The 24005-nt window shown below is 44.6% G+C and overlaps 1 protein-coding gene across 1 annotated transcript in view; it reads right to left on the reverse strand.

The window, feature by feature from the left end:
- Window positions 1-24005, reverse strand: part of DNAH14 (dynein axonemal heavy chain 14) — a 341596-nt gene that overhangs the window by 32333 nt on the left and 285258 nt on the right. Inside the window, exons 74-81 of the mRNA XM_064595530.1 lie at window positions 23343-23579; window positions 21747-21832; window positions 17513-17669; window positions 16423-16633; window positions 12745-12847; window positions 10629-10856; window positions 3780-3977; window positions 1473-1672 (exon numbers count right to left, since the gene is read on the reverse strand). Coding sequence (XP_064451600.1) covers window positions 1473-1672; window positions 3780-3977; window positions 10629-10856; window positions 12745-12847; window positions 16423-16633; window positions 17513-17669; window positions 21747-21832; window positions 23343-23579 — 1420 coding nt within the window. The remainder of the gene's footprint in view (window positions 1-1472; window positions 1673-3779; window positions 3978-10628; window positions 10857-12744; window positions 12848-16422; window positions 16634-17512; window positions 17670-21746; window positions 21833-23342; window positions 23580-24005) is intronic.

The following is a 24005-nucleotide window of genomic DNA, read 5'->3' on the forward strand; positions in this document are numbered from 1 at the left end:
AGGTGGCTCAGTCAGTGAAGCGTCTGCCTTCGGCTCAGGTCATGATCTCAGGGTCCTGGGATCGAGCCCCGCATCGGGCTCCCTGCTCAGTGGGGAGTCTGCTTCTCCCTCTGCCGCTCCCCATGCTTGTGTTCCCTCTCTCTCAAATAAATAAATAAAAAATCTTAAAAAAAATAAATTTATGACTTTAGGTTGAAACCACCTAAGTTGATATATTTAAAAATATAAGAGGGGCACCTGGGTGCCTCAGTTGGTTAAGCATCTGCCTTTGGCTCAGGTCACGATCTTGGGCTCCCTGCTCACAGGGAATCTGCTTCTCCCTCTTCTCCCTGCTCATGCTCTCTCTTTCGCTATCTCTCTCAAGTAAATAAATAAAAAAAAAGTAAGAGAGTTTAAGATCCAGCATATTTGTTTAATTATTAGATTTATAAGACTTATTGAAAGACTCGAGAGGGTTTGGCAGTCAGCTAGCTGAAGTACGTTAACTTTGTAATGAATGTTACCATATTTGAAAGTGTTTAAGTTTGTAGATGGAAATAAACACTATTCAAAGACCTTTTAAAAATGCTTGTTAAAATCCTAGACTTGCAAATTGGAACACTAGATTTTTTAGGCCGAACTTACATAAGGAACTTGTATTCTGAGCACAGCCCTGCTAGGCACTATTATTATTTCTAATTTAAACATGATGAACCCGAAACAAAAGACTTAATTGGCACCCCCAAGTTTGCAAAGTCAAGTGACAGAGCTGGGATTTGAACCCAGAGCCAGTCTGTGTGTGTTGCCTGTGTCCTGAGAAGCTCTGAGTGAGCAGAGCAGGAACACACTTCTCTGGGGAGCTCACCCAGGTAGTCGTGGCCTTAACAACATATGACCTTATCTTACAGTTACAGGCTGATGAGGCTGGAGAGTTTGGGGTACCTTTGTGAGACCGTCTAAAGCTCACGATGGCCCTGATGGGTAGACAGGCGATGTGTCTATGTACAGATAAGCAGAGTGAGGGTACCGGGGCGGTGTGACTAACAGAGTGTAAGCCACACAGGCCTCTAAGGGCAGAGCTAACCCCTCTTGACCACACCGTCCTCTTATTTATTGTGACGGGGATCCTTCCCTGTCCTAGAGAAGTAAATGTGACATTTCACACTGAGACTAATTCAGTTTAAAAATGCCACTCACTAGGTAGAGTACCAGCACTCATTCCACAAACATTTACTGAGTACCCACCACATGCGTGGTAATTATATTTCTGTGTGCGTGCACATGCACTCCTGTGTGCGTCTACTCACCTCTGTCATTTGGAGGATTTAGTCTCTATTTTTAGACTGTGTTTTAGGTTTTACACTATATTTTAGACTTCTTTATCCACAAGTTCAGCATTGTATCTCTTCAAATTATTAAATAATCATTTCCAACTAAGCCTTCTTAATGATTTAGTGATTTCCAGCTAAACATTCGTCCTAGTGGGTTCTTACCTGATCATGAGGTTTGCAGTGGTGGCTCTGGGTTGCAGGACGATGAGGCTGTCAATGAACTTCTGGCCCTGGATCTCCCTGCAGCCTCGTATGGCCTCAGGGTGCAGCCCTAAGAGCTCTGGAGGGTCGTCGTCAGGTAAGGACTGGATGACGTGTATGCAGTCCCTGATGCTCGCAGATTTGGGCACTGGCTGACGTCTCTGAAGAGTTAACCACGTCGTCAGTCTCTGCCCAGACCGATTCTTACATTCCGTAATGCATGAAGACACTGCTGCCCATGAAGTGTATACTGAAGGCCCTTCTTAGTTCTAGGTGGAGTTGTATTGATCTGCACAATAACTTTCTTGTTGAGAAAAGAGAGACTTTAAAGGCTAGGCTGCTTCTCACTGCCCGCTGCCTCCCTGCGCCATACCCACAGTGGACGCAGTCTAGCCTCCATATACCATTTCACTGTGGCAAGACCTATATAAGGAATGTGATGCTGAGCTGAAGAATCATTCTGACTGCTTGGGAGGTGGGGGGTGGGCAAAATGGGGAAGATGGACAAAAGGTGCAAAATTCCAGTTATAGGGGCGCCTGGGTGGCTCAGTCGTTAAGCATCTGCCTTCGGCTCGGGTCATGATCCCAGGGTCCTGGGATCAAGCCCCGCATCAGGCTCCCTGCTCAGCGGGAAGCCTGCTTCTCCCTCTCCCACTCCCCCTGCTTGTGTTCCTGCTCTCACTGTGTCTCTCTCTGTCAAATAAATAAATAAAATCTTTAAAAAAACAATTCCAGTTATAAAATCAATAATAAAAATTGCAAAAATTGACAAGCTCCTTAATGGGCATAGGAGGGCTCTTCTTCCCAGGCCATCGGAGGTATCTTCCTGCGACTCGCTGTAACTGGTGCTGCTCAGTAAGGCTGACTCCCAGAGTCACATCTAACTGGGAGAAAATGGGCCTTCAAAACCCTACTTAGCAATGGGGACGAACGTAACTATCTGGCTTCTTGGACTCCATCCCTCTGAGACACGGCTGCCTTCTCCTCTCCTGGAACGGAGGTTGGACTGTGCGGCCGGCTTCTTCTGACAGAGCGCGGACCGGAGGGGACCAGCTCGTACACGGTGCTGCAGCCTCGTTTCTCTTGGGTGGTTCGGTTGCTCAGGGGGTGGCCAGCTGCATGACCCCGATCCCCTGACATCCCCCATCGGTGGTGGTCAGGAGCCACCCCCACGCTGCCCCCCCCCCCCCCCCGCCCCGGGGATCCCGCACATGGAGGCACTGAGGCTTCTGGCCATCAGTCCCGTGAGTGGCCTTGGAAGTGGCTTCTCCCGCCCCAGTGAAGCCCTATGACCGCAGCCCCAGCTGACATCTTGGGCATAACTCCCCGGGAACCCTGAGCCACCAGGACACAGCTGAGCTGCTGGGACATGTGCTGGTTCACCTCTATTAGAGAGGATGACAAACTGGTTCCAGAAAGTCACAGAGCGTAACAGTGAACGGTGTCAGCTTGGTGTGAAAGGGACAGAGACAGTAGAAGGTGAAGAGGACGCCAGACTGCAGTTCAACTGCAGAAGGGAAGCTGCTGAAGAAACTGATTAGCTATAAAAATGGGCCCCTTTCTATGGAACTGAAAGGATGGCGCAGAGGGCAGAGCCAAGAGCCCGGGGCATGGGGACAGGGACCTCTGGGTGCTCCCAGGAAGTGAGACAGGGTCCCAGGCCCAGAGCTGCCGACCTTCACCCAGTACAGTCACAGAATGTCTGGGGACTAGGGGCCATTGTGTGTCTTCCGTCTGGGTCTCTGCGAAGGGACAGGTTTACAGAGGCATAGGGGTTTGCCCAGGGGAGGTGATGGAAGACGGGAAGGAGGACGTTGCCATCAGGGTGACCGCTGTCAATCGGGATGATTGAGGGAACAGAGGTCATATCCAGGTCTCCTCTGGCCTGGAGAGTACGGATGGATAGATGAAATGTTAACTGCTAGAGTAATGCCAAATTATGTCTGTAAGACTGGAAGTTAACAGGGGCACCTGGGTGGCTCAGTCGGTAAAGCATCTGCCTTCGGCTCAGGTCATGATCCCGGGGTCCTGGGATCGAGCCCTGCATCAGGCTCCCTGCTCAGCAGAGAGCCTGCTTCTCCCTCTCCCACTCCCCCTGCTCATGCTCTCTTTCTCTCTGACAAATAAACAAATAAAATCTTCTAAAAAAAACACTGGAAGTTAATAAGAGCCATTGAAAGGGAACATTAAAATTTCTTTAAACGCAGATTTTAAAGAATGCAACAACACTTAGGTAAGCGAGTGATGTAAGGAAATACATTTTCTTACTTCATCACTGGAGAAACTGAAGTCCTCTCTCAGCACTTCAGGATTACAAAATTTGTAGAGAAGGGTGTTCAAACATCGCCTGTCCCACGTGTCGGTCACCCAGCCACCGTAAATCACTTCCCCAATCAAGTAGCGCAGTGTTGGCCACGAAATACTGGACTGTGTGCTCAGGGCATGTTCCAAAATCTTGATGGAGACCTTTGGAAAATCCACCAGTTTTTATTATTTCAGCACGTGTTTGCAGCTCACTGGGATGTTTTAACACAAAATCATCAATTCTCAAACAGACACAGATATTTTCTCTTTAAAAATACAGCTGACCCGTGAACAGCAATGCATTTGAATTATGTGGGTCCCTGTATATATGGGTTTTTTCACAGTCCTTTGAATGTATTTTCTGTTCCTTATGATTTTCTCAATAACATTTTCTTTTCTTGGGCTATTATAAGAACACAGTATATTATACATACGCCATACAGAATACGTGTTAATTGATGTTATCGGTAAGGCTTCCAGTCAATAGTCCGCTATTAGTTACGTTTGGGAGGAGTCAAAAGTTATATGTGGGTTTTTAACCACACAGGGGGTCAGTGACCCTGATCCCGCATTTCAAGTGTCAATTGTATATGGAAATAGCAAGAGGAATAAAAATATTAGGATTACATTTTCATCCATTAATTCTTTTTTGTTGTTGGACAAACATTGAATTCTTGAATTACAATTGTTATTTTGAATAGACAAAACCAGCTGGTGGCGCTAAATTCAGAGGCACATCGGGGTAAACAAGGGAATGCGAGTGTCCTCACATCCCCTGCTCTCACCATCAGACACCCCCACCCCATGCCGTAGCCCCCTCTGTGCCCCGTTTCTTGGGTCCCCTGTGCACAGACGTTCTCACAACTCCATGCAAAGTAAGTGGACCCCATTCCTCCTCCTTTCCCCCCGCCATGCCTCCTGCAACCAGCACTCTCCCTCCCTTTCATCTTGTTTCCCTTTCTTCCAAAAATGCTAGGCTGGCATACGCCCACCCTGCAACTGGACAGTGGATCTCTTATATACAGTTTTCGTCTTATTCCCTCATCATTAATATGAATGAACATGATTTTACATCGTTGATGGGAATGATATCCTCTGTCCTGCATTGACTAGAGCTTTGGGGCAATGCTGAGTGTCAATGGTGAGGATGGGCATCCCTGATTTTTTTTTTTTTTTTGATTCTGGATTTTAGTAAAAACAACTTCAGTGTTGGCTATTTAAAATGATATTTTAAATAGTTTTTTGGTGGCCTTTTCCATATTTAGTAGTCTCTTTTAATCCTATATTGTAGAATTATTGTCAGGAATGGTGCCCACATTCATAATAAAAGCCTTTTCTGCATCTACTGATGTGATCATATAGAGTGAGTTACGGATTTCCAGATATTGAACCATTCTTGGAATAAATCCTACTTGGTTATAGAGTATTATTCTTTGGATTCATTGCTGAAGCCTATTAATACGTTATATAGAATTTTTCCATCGAGTCCTAAGTAAAATTAACCTATTTTCTTATGTATATTATTTTTATCAGGTATTCATATTAAAATTATGGTTTCATAAAATGAATTGGGGAGATTGCCATCTTTTTCTAAGGTTTAGAACAGCTTAAATAATATTAATATCTCTGTTTCTTAAAGTCCAGAGTAAACTAAGCCATGAAACCATTTCATTCTGGTGTTATTTGCAATGTTTTATAGCAATTGATCTACTCAAAATTTCCATATCTTTTGGAGTCAATTTTGATAATTCATGTTTTCCCAGAAATCATTGGGTTCATATAGATTTTCAAACTTTATCTGTCTTATCAAAAACCAATTTTTGGATTTCTCCTTTCTATTTTTGTATATTATTTTATTACTATTAAAATTATATTATTTTAGTTCATATTATTGTTTTTTTCTAATTTCTTAAGATGAATATTAATTTACTGCCTTTCTTAATAATGAAGATATTTAAGACCATAGTTTATTTTTTTCTGAGCATATTTTTGTACTGTTGTATCATTTTCAGTATGAAGGAATCTCATTTCCTTTGTGTTTATTTTGTGATTTTTCCTTTTAATATCCTCTTTGATAAAAGAATTATCTAGAGGTATGTTTCTTAATTTCCACCTTAAGATTTTTGGGGCCAAGTTTTTATTACTTCTTAGGTTGTGATCAGAGCACGTGGCCCATAATTATAGATTTTACTTTGTGGCCATGTTCATGGTTGAGTTTTCTAAGAGTTCCTTAGATACATCAAAGAAGTATTTACTGTCTGCTGGAGGGATGGTAGGTTCTGTATACCTCTGTTCACCAAGTCTGTTGATGGTATTATTCTAGTATCGGTCTTACTTTTGCTTATCAGAGCTAATTCTGAAAGAGGTTTTTGAAACTCCCACAACAATTACACAGGAATGCACACATGTGATGTACATGTGTATGTATGTGTCTGTACACACACGTGGGTGTGTGCGTGCTACCACAGGCTATTGTCTGACGAATATCAACACACAGTGTGACTGAGACCACCTGTGTTTGAATCCTGTCTGTTCCAGCAACTTCCTCAGCCTCTCTGTACTTCAACGGTAAAATGCAGATGATATCACCCTCTTCATAGGGTTGATGTGAGGCTCAGGTTAATCAATCCATAAACCACTTAAAACCATGCCTGAGGAGGCTCTCTATAATAAAGTCAACTCTTCTCATGAATGTTGTATCTTCACAAATTGTTTCTCTTTCTACTGTTTGGTGCTTTTTCAGATTAAATTCTATCTTGTCTGATATGAACATTGCCATTCCTGCTTTGTTGCTGTTTTTAGTCTCTTGGTAGTTTTAAGCTGTCTCCATTAATTTAAATGTTTTTCATACAAATTGCATGTGTCTCCTAATGAGGGAGTGCAGTCTGTTTACATTTCAAATAATGCTTGATAATGTTCCTTCCACAGGACTTTGCTACTACTTATTGTACTTGGTTGTTTCTCTCCCTTCTTCTTATTTTCGATAGTTTGATCAGATTGCTATTTTCCTTTTTCTTTTTCACTAATTTAGACGTCAGAGTGTTTCCATTATAGGTGACCTTTCCTTTCCTTGAATTCCTATTAAAATAACATTTCTTTTTTCAAATGGAAAGAAGACTTCAATGACCCACCCCCCGCCCCCCATGGAAGCGTCTATGTTCCCATTTCTTCCTCTGCCCTTCCACTGCTCTGTGCTCCTTCCTGTCTTCACAGGGACTCCTCCCTGCACCATAAGCCCCTCCTCCCCCACCTCTAGGTTCTGCTGAGACAGGTTAGTATTTTTAGCTTAAGGCGATTAGAGGAATTTTTCTTGTAATATGAGTCTTCCTTTTAAGTAATCTGTATTTAGGGTCACCTGGGTGGCTCAGTGGGTTAAGCGTGTGCTTTCTGCTCAGGTCATGATCTCAGGGTCCTGGGATTGAGTCCCACATCGGGCTCCTGCTTGGCGGGAGTGTGTCTCTCCCTCTACCCTCCCCATGCTTGTTCTCTCTCTCTCTCAAATAAATAAAATCTTTTTTTAAAAAATAAAAACTCCAAAATCTGGAAATAGGTAAAGGGTGAGCACGTATCTTTTCCATGCCCCACTGAAACAGTGTCTGACGCACTCTTTCAAGGGGATTATCGAATATTCCAGGAGCACCTACTTCTGTTTTGATGTGCTATTGGTCAGAGCACATAAAGTTCTGTCAGAGTAGTTGCTAACTTACAGAAAACTGAGAGCCCTGCCTGTGATTCTGATGACAATGCAGATGAATTTTGTCCTAGAGAAATACAAATGCTGTCTGGCTCATAAAGCAATTTACAAACCAAAGGCACAATTTTATTGCCTGCAGGGCATTTATCAGTTTGGGATATAACTTAGCAATCGTATTTCATTACAATTTCTCTCAGTATTTACAAATAATTCTGCTCTCCTATATATATATATTTTAAAGATTCTATTTATTTATTTGAGAGAGGGAATGAGAGAGAGAGCACAAGAGCGAGGTGGGGGTGAGGGGCAGAGGGAGAAGCAGACTCCCCACTGAGCAGGGATCCTATATTTTTAAAAATCAGTTTTACCATCCTGCTGGTTCTTCTGTCAATAAGTTTAAAAAAAAAACGTGATATGTGCGCACCTAAAAAAGTCATGCACATGAAACACGTATGTGCATGTATACAGGTGTGAAACGTGTATTTCTTCACGGCCTCTGACAGTTTTCTGTTCTATTGCTTATGTTCTTTCTCTCCCTGGCCACTGGGTCTCATTAGATAGGTTGTTTCTCTTGGCCTTGTCAATGGGGCTGAGGTCGTGGTTTTGGGGAAGCTTTCAGTGGCCGTAGGCCTGTGTGCGGTGGAGGGTCCACTAATGCTAAGCCCCGTGGGCTAGGACACAGCACCGGTCAGACCGCCAGTCCCCTGAGCAAACCCCAAGTTGCCCGACAACCAGCTGGCTGGCGGGGACTCCCCCAAGTGGGAGGAGCCATGTCCAAACTCAACTTCCCAGGGAACCAGAAGTGCCCACTTCGTTCCTGAGGGGGGCTGTGCATAGAGCCCGTTCCGCACGAAGTTCCCAGCTGGAACCTCCAGACGGTCAGAAGCTTGGCACCCACCCAGGCTTTCTCTCCCACTGGCAAGGCTACTCTCACATCTGCCACACAAAGAGGGGGAAGGCAGGAGGGGAAGGGTACCTCTCTGGGACCACAGCGCCATGACGTCACCAGCTGTTTCCAGTCAGGCCTCTCTGCAAAATGCCAGAGTTAGGGCACCATCTGGCGACTTCCAGCCTGCACCGAGAGCTGCTGATGGTATTGGCCCAAGCTCTGCGCAGGACAAAGTGCCCCTGCTGACACTGGCCATCCCAGTCCTACCATTCATCCCCCTGGTAGATGGTTTGGATGTATTTCTTTAAAAACCATCTGCAAGGGAAATGAGTTCTATATATACACAGAAATGACATCATATGTTCAATCTCTGTTATAAGTAATTTCATTAAGCGAGCCCATAAATGTGAGCTATCTTTCTAAATCAATGATACTAGGCATTCTTTGCCTCCCAGAAAGTTAGTAACAATCGCAGCAGCATCAGGAGACAGCCCCCACTTCTCTGCATTTGTGCTGCTTTGTTTTAGCCACCGGGGGGCGGGGTGAAAGGTGCCATCTCATCTTAATGAGATTTTAATGAGCGTTACCTTGATTACTGTATTCGTCAGGCTTCTCTAGAGAACCATATATGTCTACAGAGATTTACCATTCGGACGCGGCTCATGTAACGATGGAGGCTGACACATGTCAAGACCTGCGTTTGGCAGCAGGAGACCCAGGGAGAGCCAATGTTCCAGTTCGAAGCATTCAGGCAGGAGGATTTCCTTTTAGTGCCGGTCAGTCCTTCAACTGATTGGACGAGGCCCACCACGTTAGAGAGAGTCTACTGATTTGAATATGAATCTCAACCAGAAGCACCCTCAGAGACATCCTCAAAATAATGCTTGACCAAACACCTGGGGGTCTTGTGGCCCAGTCAAGTTGATACATAAAATTAACATCGCAATTACTAATGAAATGGAATACATTTTCATAATCTTTTTTGCCTTTTTGTATTTACATTGCAAAATGCCTAACCAGGTCCTTTGCCCATTGGGGTAGTTATCATTCTCTTATTAATTTATAAAAGATCTTCATATAGGGGCGCCTGGGTGGCTCAGTCGTTAAGCATCTGCCTTCGGCTCAGGTCATGATCCCAGGGTCCTGGGATCGAGCCCTGCATCAGGCTCCCTGCTCCACGGGAAGCCTGCTTCTCCCTCTCCCGCTCCCCCTGCTTGTGTTCCCTCTCTTGCTGTGTCTCTCTCTGTCAAATAAATAAAATCTTAAAAAAAAAATCTTTATATAATCAGCCTATTAGCCCTTGCATAATATACGCTACAGGTATTTTTCCCCCAGTATACTGTTAGCCTTTTGATTAAGCTTTGAGTGTGGTTTGGACAAATGTGCTTGAGCCCGTATTCCTTGGCGAACACCCAGAGCACGGCTGTTTCATGTCAGGCTCTGGCTGGGGGCACAAGCGTGCACTCGCACGTGCGGGGACAGGCAGCTGAGCGTGCAGAGAGCTGTGAAGCCTCAGGAGGCCCTAGAAGGGAAGGAAAGGTGCCCTTCCAGGGTGGGTCTCGGGGGCAGGTACCCAGAGGCAGAATCAAGATTTTGCTCAGAAAGTTTTTTGGTATCTGCTCTAACCTGGTGAAAATTTAAGCAGGTGTCACCACCTGTTCACTTTAGCTGTAAAAAAAAACCACCAGGCAACGTCAAGCAAATAGAAGGTTCTAGACAGAGAATAGTAAAGAAAGACAGTAAGCTACGTGTCCCCCCCACCCCCCCTGCGGTGGGTCAGTACCAAGCTCTTACTTTAAATAAATCTGGTAGAAACGGCAGACACGTTTGCAGGGGTTTCTGTGTGTCAGGCACTGTCCTGAGAGCCTAGCCTATGTTAACCAGTCGGCTTCTTATAAAACTCTTTCAAGTAGGTACTGGTGTCTGCCCTCCCTTCCCCTATCCTGCTTTTTTTCTTTTTTGGCCAAGGGAACAAAGAGCCTGAGAGCTCATTAGCTCGCCCACCGCCCACCAGATTAAATGCTTGTACATCCGTAGGTGGGGGGCTGTGATCTGTTTCCAGAAAAGCTGGCTTCCCGGTTCATGCTTCTCCGCATTAGCCCTTGTTACTGGTCAGAGTTCATTTTCCAGCACCAGGAAGATACTTAGTATCTGTGTGGACAGACACTAGGCAGTTAGTATCCTATTGTGATTTATTCATTAGTGTTTATTTGGAAGGTATCACACTTACCGCCAAGTCCGAAGAACTAAATTTATAAGCAATATTCCAGCCCAGTATTCCGTAATTTTTTCTTTCACTGATTACAGCATTGAAAAAACATAAACTGAATAAAAGTTTTTTCCACGAGGGTCCACAGTCAGGTTTTTCAAGTATCTCTTCTGTTACCTCTCCGCTCCCACCATATCCAAAGGTCTGTAGTAAGTTACTTTTCAGTCCCTGGGGATTTTCCACTGCAATCTTTAAAATAGAGATGAGTAATGACAGCAGGTGAGTGGAGGCACTGATCGAGGGGACGCTTGCTCAGAGAGCGGGCTAAGAGTGTAACTGTTTGCAAAAGTCATTGGCAAGTAAGAACTCTTGTGTTAGTCTTTTTTCATTTGAAAATTTCTGTTAAAGGATTGTACCTGATTTCCTACTGTTCCAATTCAGATCTTAAAATGAAAAGTTAAGACTGTCATTAAAAGCACTCCTGTTTGCTTGAAGTCTAGCATTCTGGAATCACAGCATTCTGGAAAGTTTGACAGTGAAGAGCTACTGTCGTCAAAACTCTCAGTGGTGGCCAAGCAGCCTCAGTGAGGTGACAGATGGGGGGCTGGGGGGGCGGGGGGTGCCCAAGAAAAGGAGACAGAGAACCAGTGGAGCCAACAGAACCATCTTGTCAGCACCGACATTAAGAAGGAGAACAATGAACTTGGTGTACTACCCAGCTATTTAGCTTCCATTAAAATTCCCTTTGCTTGACTTCCTAACTAGGAGACTTGCAGTGAGGAGGGGCAGAGGTGAAGTGGGGAGAGACTCAGTTGGAGGGGGCTTTTTAAAGAGCATGGCTGTTAACTTCCAAACTGTACAAGGTTTGAAATGTTCCCTTCCTTGCACACTTTACACATATACACACACAGACACACACGTACACATACGTATTCATGTATAAAAACCGTGTGGATGTGCAGATCTGTGTGGGTCTGTATATACGACACATGGATGTGTGTGTACATGAACCAATGTTTCTGGATCAAGGATCAGAGCTCACGGTGCTTCCCCATGCTCTGATTCCCACGGGGTGATGGGGGGGGCCAGATGCACCCTGAGCGTGTGTATAGCGGGGATGAAACTTGGTGCTTATATAGAACGTCTTACAGAGCAGCCCCTCCTTCCAGAGACAGTGAGAGACAGAGAGGCGTTCCAGTTTGCTCTGGAACGCAAAGAGATTCTCTCTGGGGAGAGAGGAGGAGGTAGCTGGGTCTTCACAGTCCCTGGAGTGTTAAGCAAATGGCTATGAGTCTTATCAGCCTGAGAACTTGGACACGTAGCTGTAAGAAGCGCCTAGTAGAGCAGACGTTCTCTTCCTTCCAAGGCATGTTTACCTTTCAATATCTGTTAATGTGGATTGTCTGCAATGTTTGCTGAGAAAGCCCTGACTGCACACATGAGAAAGTGTTCACAGAGTGTCGTGCCTTGAGGCTCAGGGTTGAATCTTTGGAGACTCCTGCTTGTGTCTCCAAAAGTAAAAATCTGCGCAGCCCCATGAGGAACGACATATGAAGGGCGGAGGCAGGAGGGGAGCTGGGCAGTGGGAGAGGGGGGGAGAGAGAGACAGAGAGAAAATGTTATCTTGGGGAAGAAAGTTGTTCATATCTGAAGTGAAGTTGTATTTTGCTAATTAGAGCAATGGACCGGATTGAGGTGAAACGTCCCTGGAAGTTCTATGTCTGTCCCTCCCTGCCAGCCTTTGGTCCCCTGTCCCCAACACCTGCTTTGAACCTGCTTCCTGCCAGAGCATTTCCAGAGATTGCACCGTGGGATGGTTGGGGGAGCTGAGACAGGAAAAGGCCAGAGAAGAAGGGCGAGAAAAGGACAGAGATCATGCGTTCTGGTTTATAACTGTTGGAACTCTAAGCATCCTGGTTGGACAAAACTCCATCAAGCTGTGAATCATTTGAAAGCAGGGAGCTCATTTACTATCTTAGTGTCGTTCCTGGCCCACTGTGCATGGGGAGCACAGAGTAGAAGGTCAGCATGCTAGAGTCAGGAATCCCTTCGTAATTCGGAATTATGAATGCAAGATACTTTACACTCAAACCGTGCTCCTTAGGCAACATCAAAATCTATTCTACTCTGTCCTTACCTTCAAACTCTTCTGAAGAATTGGAATTGGGAAAGAACTGTCCGATTTTGAGCTTAACCACAGCCTAAACTCAGGGTCTATTGTCACATCTGGGCTATTAAATCTGCAAAATACAAAATTTATAAATATTTTAGTGTAAAAAATTTTTTTTAAAGATTTTATTTGAGAGAGAGAGAGAAAGAGTGAGAGAGCACGAGCACAAGCAGGGGAGAGGGGCAGAGGGAGAAGCAGGCTCCCCGCTGAGCAGGGAGCCTGATGCGGGGCTCGATCCCAGGACCCTGGGATCACGAACTGAGCTGAAGGCAGACGCTTCACTGATGGAGCCACCCAGGCACCCCTAGTGTAAAAAATTTAAGCCAAACCAACATGTTTTAGGAATCACAGAATCTCAATGTCTGAAGTGACCTAGAGCTTGTTGCAGTAATTATCTACAGGCCCTATTAGTCCACCGTGGCCTTTCATGCTGCACAGAAATTTGCGCAAGACCCAGTAATTCCCACTTTTGAAAAGTAGTTTTTCCACCTATAAACACAAAAGTGATACACACTCATTGCAAAAAACCTTGGAAAAATGACAAAATAAGAACAAAATGACATGTTCCAGGGGTCAAATCTGAAACAACTGAACATGAGAATAAATGACAGTGATAACAGACGATATGCCATGGAATAAAACGGGAACCCATGACTGATATAAACAAAGCAATGAATAAATGGGGGTGGGGGGAAGCCTCTTCCTCAGGGTAGAACATCATTTGGTCAATTTAGAAGGAACTGTGGAGTTAGAAAGTCACCATTTGGCAAATAATAGAGTCCTAATTGAGTCAAACATTCTCAGTGGTTGTTAAGACCAGTGGGTGAAAGGTTGAGATGTTGACCTGGTCTGAAAACCCTACAGGTGGCGGATGCCACTTCGGTCAAATGTAATGGGACAGATGGACATTGTGTGCCTCCGGGTATGTGCAGCAAGGAGGACACATCTCTTCGGTGGCATTCCTGCCGCGCTGCCTCACCATCATGTAACCATGGGAAAACAGCGGACAAACCCAAATGGATGGACATTTGACAAAGTAACCAGCTCGTGCTTTTCAAAAATGTCCAAGTTATGAAAGAGACCGACTGAGGAACAATTCTAGAATACAGAGGATTTAAGAGACTCAACAACTGAATGCTATGAGAAATCCTGAATTAGAACCTGGACCAGAACTTTGTCTTTCTTTTTCTGCAGTAAAAGTTATTATTGGACCAATAGGCTAGATATGCTAAGGTCCTGTGGGTTAGATAATCAATAAGCATGCTGAAGTATGTAGGGTTCAAGTGGCATCATGTTGGCAATTTACTTTCAGTGATTCAGAAAAAGTGGCGTACATATGTACAAACAGGAAAGACAGGACACGGCCAATGTTAACAGCTGGGAAAGAGAGGTGACGTGTGTAGGAGAGCCTCTGTGCTATTCTTGCAGCTTTTCTTCATGTCTGAAATTATTTTTGTAAAATGTGCAAAACAACAAAAGCAAAAAAAAAAAAAAAAAAGAACCCCAAAAAACAAAAACAAACCAACACAACAAAAAACAAATACAGAATTAAACAGGAAAACAAAAATAATCTAAAATCCCACTAAGTGTAAGTATACATTTTTTCCTTTTCTCTCTTCTTTTTGGAAAAAGATTTACTTATTTGTTTGAGAGAGAAAGAGACAGAACGAGCAGGGGGATGGGCAAAGGGAGAAGGAGAATCTCGAGCTGACTCCATGCCCAGAGTGGAGCCCGACAGGGGGCTCAATCTCATGACCCTGAGATCATGACCTGAGCAAAAATCACTAGTTGGATGCTCAACTGACTGAGCCATCCAGGCGCCCCTCTCTCTCTTTTTCTTTAAATAAAAATATTATGCTGTACGTGCTGCTGGTAGCCTGTTTTTCCTCTTAGCAATATGTTGTGAACATGTTTCCTTAACTCTTAAACGTAAGAAATTTGCTTCACATTTCTCTCTCCCACAGTAGGCTGCTGGGTGATAGTCTTAAACACTTACAGGCTTGATTTGATAAAGAAGTATGAATTTCTCTTAATTATACTGATTATATAGAACGCTTTTTTTACACGTTGCTAATTACTCTAAGTCTCTGAAATTCTGTTCTGCAGAACGTTCCTCCAATTTCTTTTTTTAGAATGATACAACACTATCTGCTGTTCTGTTGTTGCTCTCTATCTTAATACACTCTGGAAGGCTGATACAATGTCCATCTGGTCCATACAGTGTCCTGAGTCTCTAGAATGACTCTTGGCAAATCGGCAGGTGCCCTAGAAATAGTTTTTGAATGAACAATGACTGAAGGCCCTGGAAGACATTATTGTGTCGTCTTCCAAAGCTTACAACTATTGAAATCATACAACTAGGCAAACTTCATCTTCTAGCTCTCTTCAGTGATGAAGTAAATGTGAAAAAGAAATTATCAAATACTTTTTAAACTGCTAAAAGCCATAGGGTCTGAGAACAGAATGAATGATGCTAATTAAATTTTTAGAACTTTAAGTCAGGGCAGTTGCATTTTGGTTTAGTTTCCTTGTGGACGCTCACGACATACAAATAGCAGCACGAAGATGACGCGGCCCTTATTTGAGCACATGTGTGAAATCCAGCACCGGCTGCAGCCAGGAAAGCAACAGAAAGGCAAAGCTGGAGAGAACACTCCAGAACACAACCGGTTACAACTTTACTAACTTAAAACGTCAGTCGGTTGAGCATCAGTCTCTTGGTTTCGGCTCAGGTCATGATCTTGGGGTCGTGAGATGGAGCCCTGCTTGAGACTCTCTCCCCTCCCTCCCCCTCCATTTGTGCCCCTCCCCCTCTCGTGCATGCTCACTCTCAAATAAATAAATAAAATCTTAAAAAAATAAATAAAACATTGTTAATTCTTCACTCAAAGTTACAGCAATCGACTTGCAACCACTTCCACTGCCAACAAGAAGGTTGAGCCTCTGGAAGTTTCTGCCTGAGTGAGCAAGTCTGGGAGAGGCAGCCCGAGAAAGAGCAAGTACAAACTACAGCCATGAAATAAATCACCACTGGAAGGAGGGATGTGAGCTACTACATTCTGCTATTTGGAATCATGGAGCATATATATATATATATATATATTTTTAAAGATTTTTAAAATTTATTTATTTGACAGAGAAAGACACAGCGAGAGAGGGAACACAAGCAGGGGGAGTGGGAGAGGGAGAAGCAGGCTTCCCGCAGAGCAGGGAGCCCAATGCGGGGATCGATCCCAGGCCCCTGGGATCATGACCTGAGCCGAAGGCAGACGCTTAATGACTGAGCCACCCAGGCGCCCCTGGAATCATGGAGCATATTAAAAACTGTGGTTTAGATCCACAGGGCCGGACGGATGTGTGGCTGTGGCGGGTTCATCTGCGGAGCAGGAGGGCTTGAGAAGCAGAGGACAGAAGTGATGAAGGCCACGGAGAGTAAAGACCAGAGAGGTTTTTTTCCCTAAAAAACCAAGGTATTTCTTAGTGCAGTTTTAAAGATCCTGGAGAAAAGAGAACCCGCACAAGAAAGCCTAACTTCCCCTGAGCGGCCGGCGCATTACTTTCTCATCGCTTAAACATGGCCATTCAGTCTCACCTCACTGGTCTGCTCACTCATCTGATCCCTTACAAATCACATAAAGCTCTTACAACTCGATGATTGTGCACAGCCTCGGCAAAAACGACGTTGCAAGGTGACAGTTCTGCAGGAAGACCCACTGTGCGGCCCTGGGGAGGGACTTCATGATGAGCTCCTCTGCCTTGGCAGCCTGGCTGCGGCCCAGGGAAATAATGGTCACGTGACTTGTTCCTCCTTTTAACTCTTGTGCCAATTTCAGGACAGTGTTGGTGAGGTCAGTCCCTGCACAGAAACATGGAAACGTTCACACAATTATAACCTCATTTCATTCCCTCCAGAAAACATATTGCTTGCTTGATTGATTGAGTGTAGGTTCCACACCCAGCGTGGAGCCCAGGGCGGGGCTTGAACCCACAACCTGAGCTGAGATCAAGATCAAGATCTGTTAACATGTTTAATACTTCCTTTCTTCCATTCTATTGTTTAGAGTGTGGACGTGAGGGCTAGAGCCCTGGCAGCCATTCTGGGCTATGTCTTCAGGAAATGGACAGCAGCTACTAAGAGTGTGTCAGGTGAAGGACAGCCGCTTTACATAAAAGGTTACAGAGGAGGAAGCGTCCACGTGCACGCACTTTTAGAAAGTTTTTTTTGCCCATAGAATCAAAGTCTTAATATGGTGAATTCTGAAGACATTTGATTTAGAGATGACAAAGAACAGAAGATAAGTGAAAATATTTTGCTTAGGGTCTGTGGGGCAAAGACAAGGGGAAAAAGCATTTGGAGTTTTGAGGTACACAAGGGCTGGGTTGGCAGGGCCACCTAGTGTTTTTTTTGTTATGTATTATCTTTTCATGAGCCAAAGGATTAAAACAGTTAACAAATACAAGGGCCATCCCAACTTTCAGATCAGTAATATGTGTTTAGGAGATATTTTCTGCACAGAAAATTAGCATGGGTAAGTTTTTCCATGGTTATGAATCTGGGAGATTTTATTCTTCTTTGTTCTTTTACATTTTTAGAAATATTCAGTCTTAATATAGTTTAAATAGTCCCTTTTCCAAAATACTTAACTAAGAATAGGAAAATATTTTAAACATAAAAACACCCGACCCAGAACCTACTTGTCTACACCTTCCTTGGAGTATGAAGGTGGCATCTTACCATGGGAGTGAATAAGTATTATCGGAGTTCTGGCATTGGATTCCTTATACGACTCTCTCAAATTAATTCCAGTTCTGAGAACATATTCACTTCCCATTTTTTCAGTTATAAACATTTTCACTGAATTCTTCAAATGTTCTGGTTGAAGAATTTTTATCTAAACAAGAAAGCACAGAAGAGAAGGTAACGTTAAAAACCGCCCAAGGGAATGGTCCCTATGGCAAATGGAACAAAGCGAGGAAGTGTTCATTATCCACGTGGGTGGAGTTTGACGGAGCTCCTCGTGTTGGGCACGTGTAATGGAGAGTCCACACGTGGCAGAGAAGCTGCCACCTTGGCTTGTGGTCCCTCCTCGGAGCCAGGGCCACCCTGTGCCTCCGTTCCTCTCACACTCTGACAGAGATCTTGCTTTGGATGCAAAAATCCCAGTTATGGTCCCTGATGCTGCAAAGAGAAATTTCCCATGGGCTTCTTCCTGCTCTGCTGGACGTGTCTGGAGCAGGATGAAAATCAGGACAGCACAACCGGAAGGCGACTCCTCCAGGAGTAACACGAAGATAAACAGCACCGCAAATGGAGTGCGGATCCAGAAAGAACCCTAGGGCTGAACGAGTTTGGAAACTGTGTACAGGTGGTAAGTAGAGGCTCAGGGTCCACTGGAAGAAATCACTGCAAATCTTGGAGGAAAGACCTGTTCCATGAAAATTGTTTCATACAAACTACTTACGTGCTTTTTATAAAATGACCATGAATTCTGTCCTCAGCCTCAGAGGCCCCATCATTTAAGGCAAAGCTGAAATGGTGTGTGGATCTGTGTGGATGCCCTAGGTTGAACCATGGGAAACTACCATTTTTACGGGTCGAAAACTGCCAAGTATTGGCAATTTCACTGTTTAACATAATACATGTGATCATTATGTCAAATTCTGCTCTTTTCTCTTACACCTTGGAAAAATGAATCTTGATTTTCTTTGACTTAAATGACTTAGATGAAAATTGGCAGCACACAAAGCATCTGGGGTCTAAGAGTAGAGCTCACCCAGTGCGTCCGCTTCATGAAAGTGCTAGAATCAGCGTAAGGCAACGGATGGTCAGGTGTGGTCCCGACACGGCGCCCTGAGAGTCTGTGCTCCCGGACGTGGGTGTGACCGGCTGTCACCATCATGCGGCAGCTCCCTCACTTTATTGACCAATGGAGCAGAGCGATAAGTTTTAACAGTGGAGGTGGGGAGAGAAAGCAGGACCAGAAGGAATGGGGTTGTGCTGAGCTCGGTTCAGCCAGCTGCTTTCTAAGCAGCTACGGATAGTTCTGGAAATTATCCTCATGTGCCCCCCCCCCCCCCCGCCCCGTCATCTTCCCACAGAGCTGTAGCGATGGGGAGCGGTGCATGGACTGGACTGAGTCCTTGCCCTCACGGAGCTCTGTGCTTTCATCCTGCCCCAGGAGGAGCCTTTCAAACACATTCTAACTGAATCTCTCTTGTGGCAATCTCAGTGTCCGACTTTTACGGGCCAGACCCAGTTTCAAATATTCTAACTCAATTTCTTTGTCATGTGCACGTGACCCTTTATCAGACCATGTCTTCTGACAGTGGGGTTAGAAAATAGGATCGCTCTACTCATGAAGTTTCTAGCTGAAAAACTAGAATCATCTGGAGCTTATTGGGGAAAGTAAGATAGCACAGGCTTTAAAAAGTTAATTTTGCTGTTAGAGTCACACTGGCTACGTAAAATTCAAATAATACAAAGAACTAGAAATTGGAAAATGGAGGTCCTATTTTCTGGAAAACCACTCGTTTTTTACGCACATACGAGCATCGCTCTGTCTACACTCCTGTTTTCCACGGCTGGACCTGTGCTACACAGACTGTGATGTGTTTATAGCATTTGTCAGTTAGGACAGCTGAAATGTATGCTCCTGTCATGACGAGGCCAATAAGCCGCAGGTAGAGAGGGGGTCACAGGCTGTCTACACTGCCAGGTGGGTAACATGAATTAGAGAAGCAGGTTGGACAGAATGAAAACAATTCTCCCCGGAGGAAAAACAAAGCTGGAACTATGGTGCTTGCTGGCGGCTAACAGTCACCGTCACTGTGAGGAAGTGATCGCCAGTGGTGACAGACGACCAACCGTGGCTCATGACCGTGGCGCATAACCGTGGCTCACGACCGTGGCACAGTGGTCCTTGGGGCTGGCGCCGCTCAGCTCCAGCTCTTCCTGCTGCCTGCAGACCCAGCACTGCCTGATCTTTTACTTTTTCAATAAAAACTGGAAATATGGATTTTTTGGTGAAATCTCTCAATTTGCAAATTTTGGCTCAAAGAAAAGAACAACACAAACCAAACGTGGACAACACTCTTGTCTGCAGCGGCATTATTCACGACAGCCCAGGGGAAGGAGGAACCCGTGTGCATGGCCAGATGAACGGAGGAAGAAGATGTGGTGCATCCTCAGCCTTGAGCAGGAAGGAGGCTCTGACACCTGCTGCCACACGGAGGAGCTCTGAACACCCTATGCCAGTCACGAAAAGATAAATGTTGCATGATTCCACTGCCGTTAGGTCCCTGGGATTGGCGACTGGAGACAGAAAGTAGGACAGTATCTGCCAGCGTCTATTGGGAGGAAGGCACGGGGAGTTATCAGTTCGCAGGTGCAGAGTTTCTGTTTGGGAGGATAAGAAAGTTCTGGAAATAGAGGTGGTGGTTGCACAACATTGTGAATGTACTTCATGCCACTGAATCTCTCAGAATTAAAAGAGTTTATTAGGATTAAATGAAATTATATTTTGCCACAGTAAAACAAATAGAAGACAACTCACTTCAAGATAGAAGTGTACACAGAGTTTTTAAGTCGTGTGTGATATCTTCGTTCTCTTTAAAGACTCTGAAGTCTCGTAAGACAGATCTCCAGAGGTTCAAACCCGTTTGTCTGGTGACAGTTTACACTTAAATCATTGCAGAAACAAAACAAAGTGAAATGTCTGTAAGCCAGATGCAATTTTGGGGGGCAACCTCTCTCTGGAGTGAATTTTAAAGTGTTACAAAAATAAAATTTAATGCAGAAATCGAAGGGTGACCGGCTGTCCGGGCTGGTGGTTTGCATGAAGTCAGGGCCGATAGGGGAGAGAGAGGAGGGGTTTCTCCATCCCTAAGCTAGATGGCAGATGCAGAAATAAAAAGAAGCTTTGCAGGCTCATGAGGATGAACCGAGGACGAGGATGGTCTCCCCTGGGAAAAGTAGTGTTACTGCCGGAAACCAGGTTTTACAAACGCTCTGGGTTTCAATCCTGGCTCTGTTAGCGGTCTCATCTTGTCTTGTCTCTTTTTTTCTTTTCTTTTCTTTCTCTCTCTTTCTCCCCACCTCCTCCCTTCTTCCTTTTCTTTCCTTTCCCCCCTTTCTTTTCTTTCCTTTTCTTCTTTCTTTTTTCTTCTTTTCTTTCTTTCTTTCAGATTTATTTGAGAGAGAGAACAAGCAGGAAGGAGGGGCAGAGGGGCAGCGAGCAGAGAGCCTGATGCGGGACTCGATCCCAGGACCCTGGGATCATGACCTGAGCTGAAGGCAGACACTTCACCGACTGAGCCCCCCAGGTGTCACAGCCATTAGGCAATTTCTAAGCCTTGGCCCCCTAATTCTGTGATGTGGGGGAAATAATCATAGCTCCCCCCCCAAGATTATTATGAGGATACATGAAACAATGTCTGCAAAATGCTTAGCACACCCTAAGCTTTAGCTGTTTTAAGGGGCTCATGACTGACACCCATTTGCATCCCCAGTGGCACCCCCCCTCTGCGATTGTGAAGCAGGAGGAGTCAGGTAAAATATCACCTTTATTAACAGTAGCAGGATGGACATGCTTCCTGACACGGAGCCCTCACAGGCTGGGTCCGTGCCTAGACCACTGATGGCATGGAGAGCAGAGCGTGGGACCAACCGTGGTCCCACAGTCTGCAGGAGGTGGACCCGAAGGGACGGGGTGAAGGCACTGAACCACCACTCTCCATCCCTCACAGGCACCCGTTTTCCAAGTCCTCCTCTCTGGGGGCGGGGGAGTGCGCAGGGGCAGAGGGGGCCTGGAGTGCCACCTGATCGGAGTGTGAGTGCGCCCCTCTAACATGAACGGTACTTGAAAAATCCATACATTTTGCTAAAAAAATTTTAAACTTGAATGGTTTAACTTACTGATAAAGTGCTCAAAACATGTAGAATATCACTGTTTTCTCACAGCACATCTTACCAAAATAAGTCTCTGAAATGCACTGAGTTTCTCCCAGGGGAAATTCACAGGACTACGTACTTCTTCCTTTTTATCCAAAAGTTCAGCTAGATATAATTTAGAGAAAGAAACGGACGTGAACAATCAAGTGCCTTGGATCACTAAGAAACACACAATGAAAATTCTCTTATAAAACTCTAAAGTTTGTTTTAAAAACATGTCTTATTTTTTATTTTTTTTTAAAGATCTATTTACTTTAGAGAGAGAGAGAACATGCACATGTGTGCAGGTTGGGGGGGGGTGCAGGGGGAGGGAGAGAATCCCAAGCAGCCTCCCCACTGAGCACCAGACGCGGGGCTTGATCCCACGACCCTGAGATCACGACCTGAGCCAAAATCAAGAGTCGGATGCTCAACTGACGGGAGAAGCAGGGGCAGGCCAACACTTTACAACCTGCTCCTGCATGTGTGAGGTTTTTCCAGTGAGTATAAACTAATAACTCTAGAGGTTAGAAAGTTCTCGTCATAATCTACCTATAAAGATATTGGAAATGAGAATCAGGTGGAAATGCAACAAGACTCTCAAATTTTTGAAAATTGAATATTATACAGATCTGTGTTTTTAATACTGCCCCTCTGCAGTAGAGTCTGCAAAGGGGTCCTACGTGTGCATTTCCAATTATCCTGGTGTACCTATCATTTCTGCCTCCTACTACTTCCATGTATTTTCCCCGTGTCTAACTTTAAACACAATGTGGATTACAGAGATAGCTTTTTTGAATAGGGCTAAAATGGGTGTGTTGATCTTAAAAAAAAAAAGTCCACGATACACGAAAATCTAGTTACAAATGGATAAATCTGATTTTTCCCCCCAAATAAAAAGGTTTTCACTTTACAAAATAAAGACCTAGAGAGAAAACTCTAGGGGAAGAGGAGAACTTCTTAGAAGTCAGAACTGGAAATCAGGAAGCTATAAAATAAAGTAGATGTAATTGGCCATACAGACATTTCCTCATTGCCTGGTAGAGACAGTATAAACAAATCCAAAAGTCACTGGCCAATTTTTAAAAATACTTGAATGAACAGGTTGGTATCTTTAACAAAACAAAAAGTTGATTATCTGTTACGCCAATAGGGTTCTTACAGAAGGCCACAAAAGAATGAATAATTCAGTAGAAAAATGGGCCAAGTATGTGAACAGGAAAGTCCAAATGCTCTACAAACATCTGAAAAGGTACTTAAACATGGTGCTAGTCAGGAAATCCAAATTAAAGTACCTTAAAATTTTCAGATCGGCAAGAGTAAGAAAAGATCAATACCCCTCTTGGAAAAGGAGAAGTCATGTATTGCTGCTGGAAATGTAAATTATCCTGGACTTTTAAGATGAGCAACCTGGCAGCAACAGTTCACATAAAAATCGTATGCTTTTGACCCAGCGGTTCCGTTTCCGGCTGCCCATCCCAGAGACAAGAGCAGAGGAAATGGGTGTAAGGGTCCTATGTTGGGGCAGAAGCTCACAGCAGAGCTACATTCCTGCTGGGATACTGAGCTACGTCAGTAAGTTGACCATCCCCATGCACATTGGTTAGGTTAAATAAAACATCAAATGCTCTCTTACTTTCCTTCGGTGATCTCTTACTCTCCTCCACTGAGGCACTTTCTGGAGGGAAAGGGACGCTCATCAGGCAATAGGCAGCCTGGCTGGTTTTGAAAGCTTCCCACTGGGGCACGTTGGACAGCAGGGATTTGCACAGGAGAGAGAAGGGCTTGAGCTCACTGCTGACATACCGGCACTGTCTCCACTGGGATTCCGACACCCACTGCAGATGCCCACCGCCGCACGTCTCATACATGCCTACCGGAAGAGGGAGAGGGCCGATACCTTTTACCTTTGAGTTACTCATTAAAGGCAGACTAAATAAATATTGTTTTTGAGGAAAAGGCATTTTACATAAAACAAATTACATAAACGGCAAGTTTTTCATAGTGGTAAAAACACCTAACATTTACCTTCTGAACTATTTGTACGTGTTCATCCATGTTAAGTACCTTCCTGTTGTTGTGAAATGGATCTCCAGACCTTTCCCTGCAAATCTGAAACTCTGCCCCCATGAAACAGCCCTCCCCCGCCCCTGGGCAGCACCACTGTACTCTCTGTCTCTCTCTGATTCCAGCGACTTCGGATGCCTCAGGTAAGTGGAATCACACACATGGTTGTTGTCTCTTGGTGACTGGCTTCTTTCCCTCGGTGTCATGTCCTCAAGCTTCATCCGTGCTGTAG

Source organism: Mirounga angustirostris, unplaced genomic scaffold (assembly GCF_029215605.1).
Source record: "Mirounga angustirostris isolate CCGP_5_RB_7025 unplaced genomic scaffold, mMirAng1.0.hap1 SCAF_6, whole genome shotgun sequence".
Classification (NCBI taxonomy): domain Eukaryota; kingdom Metazoa; phylum Chordata; class Mammalia; order Carnivora; family Phocidae; genus Mirounga; species Mirounga angustirostris.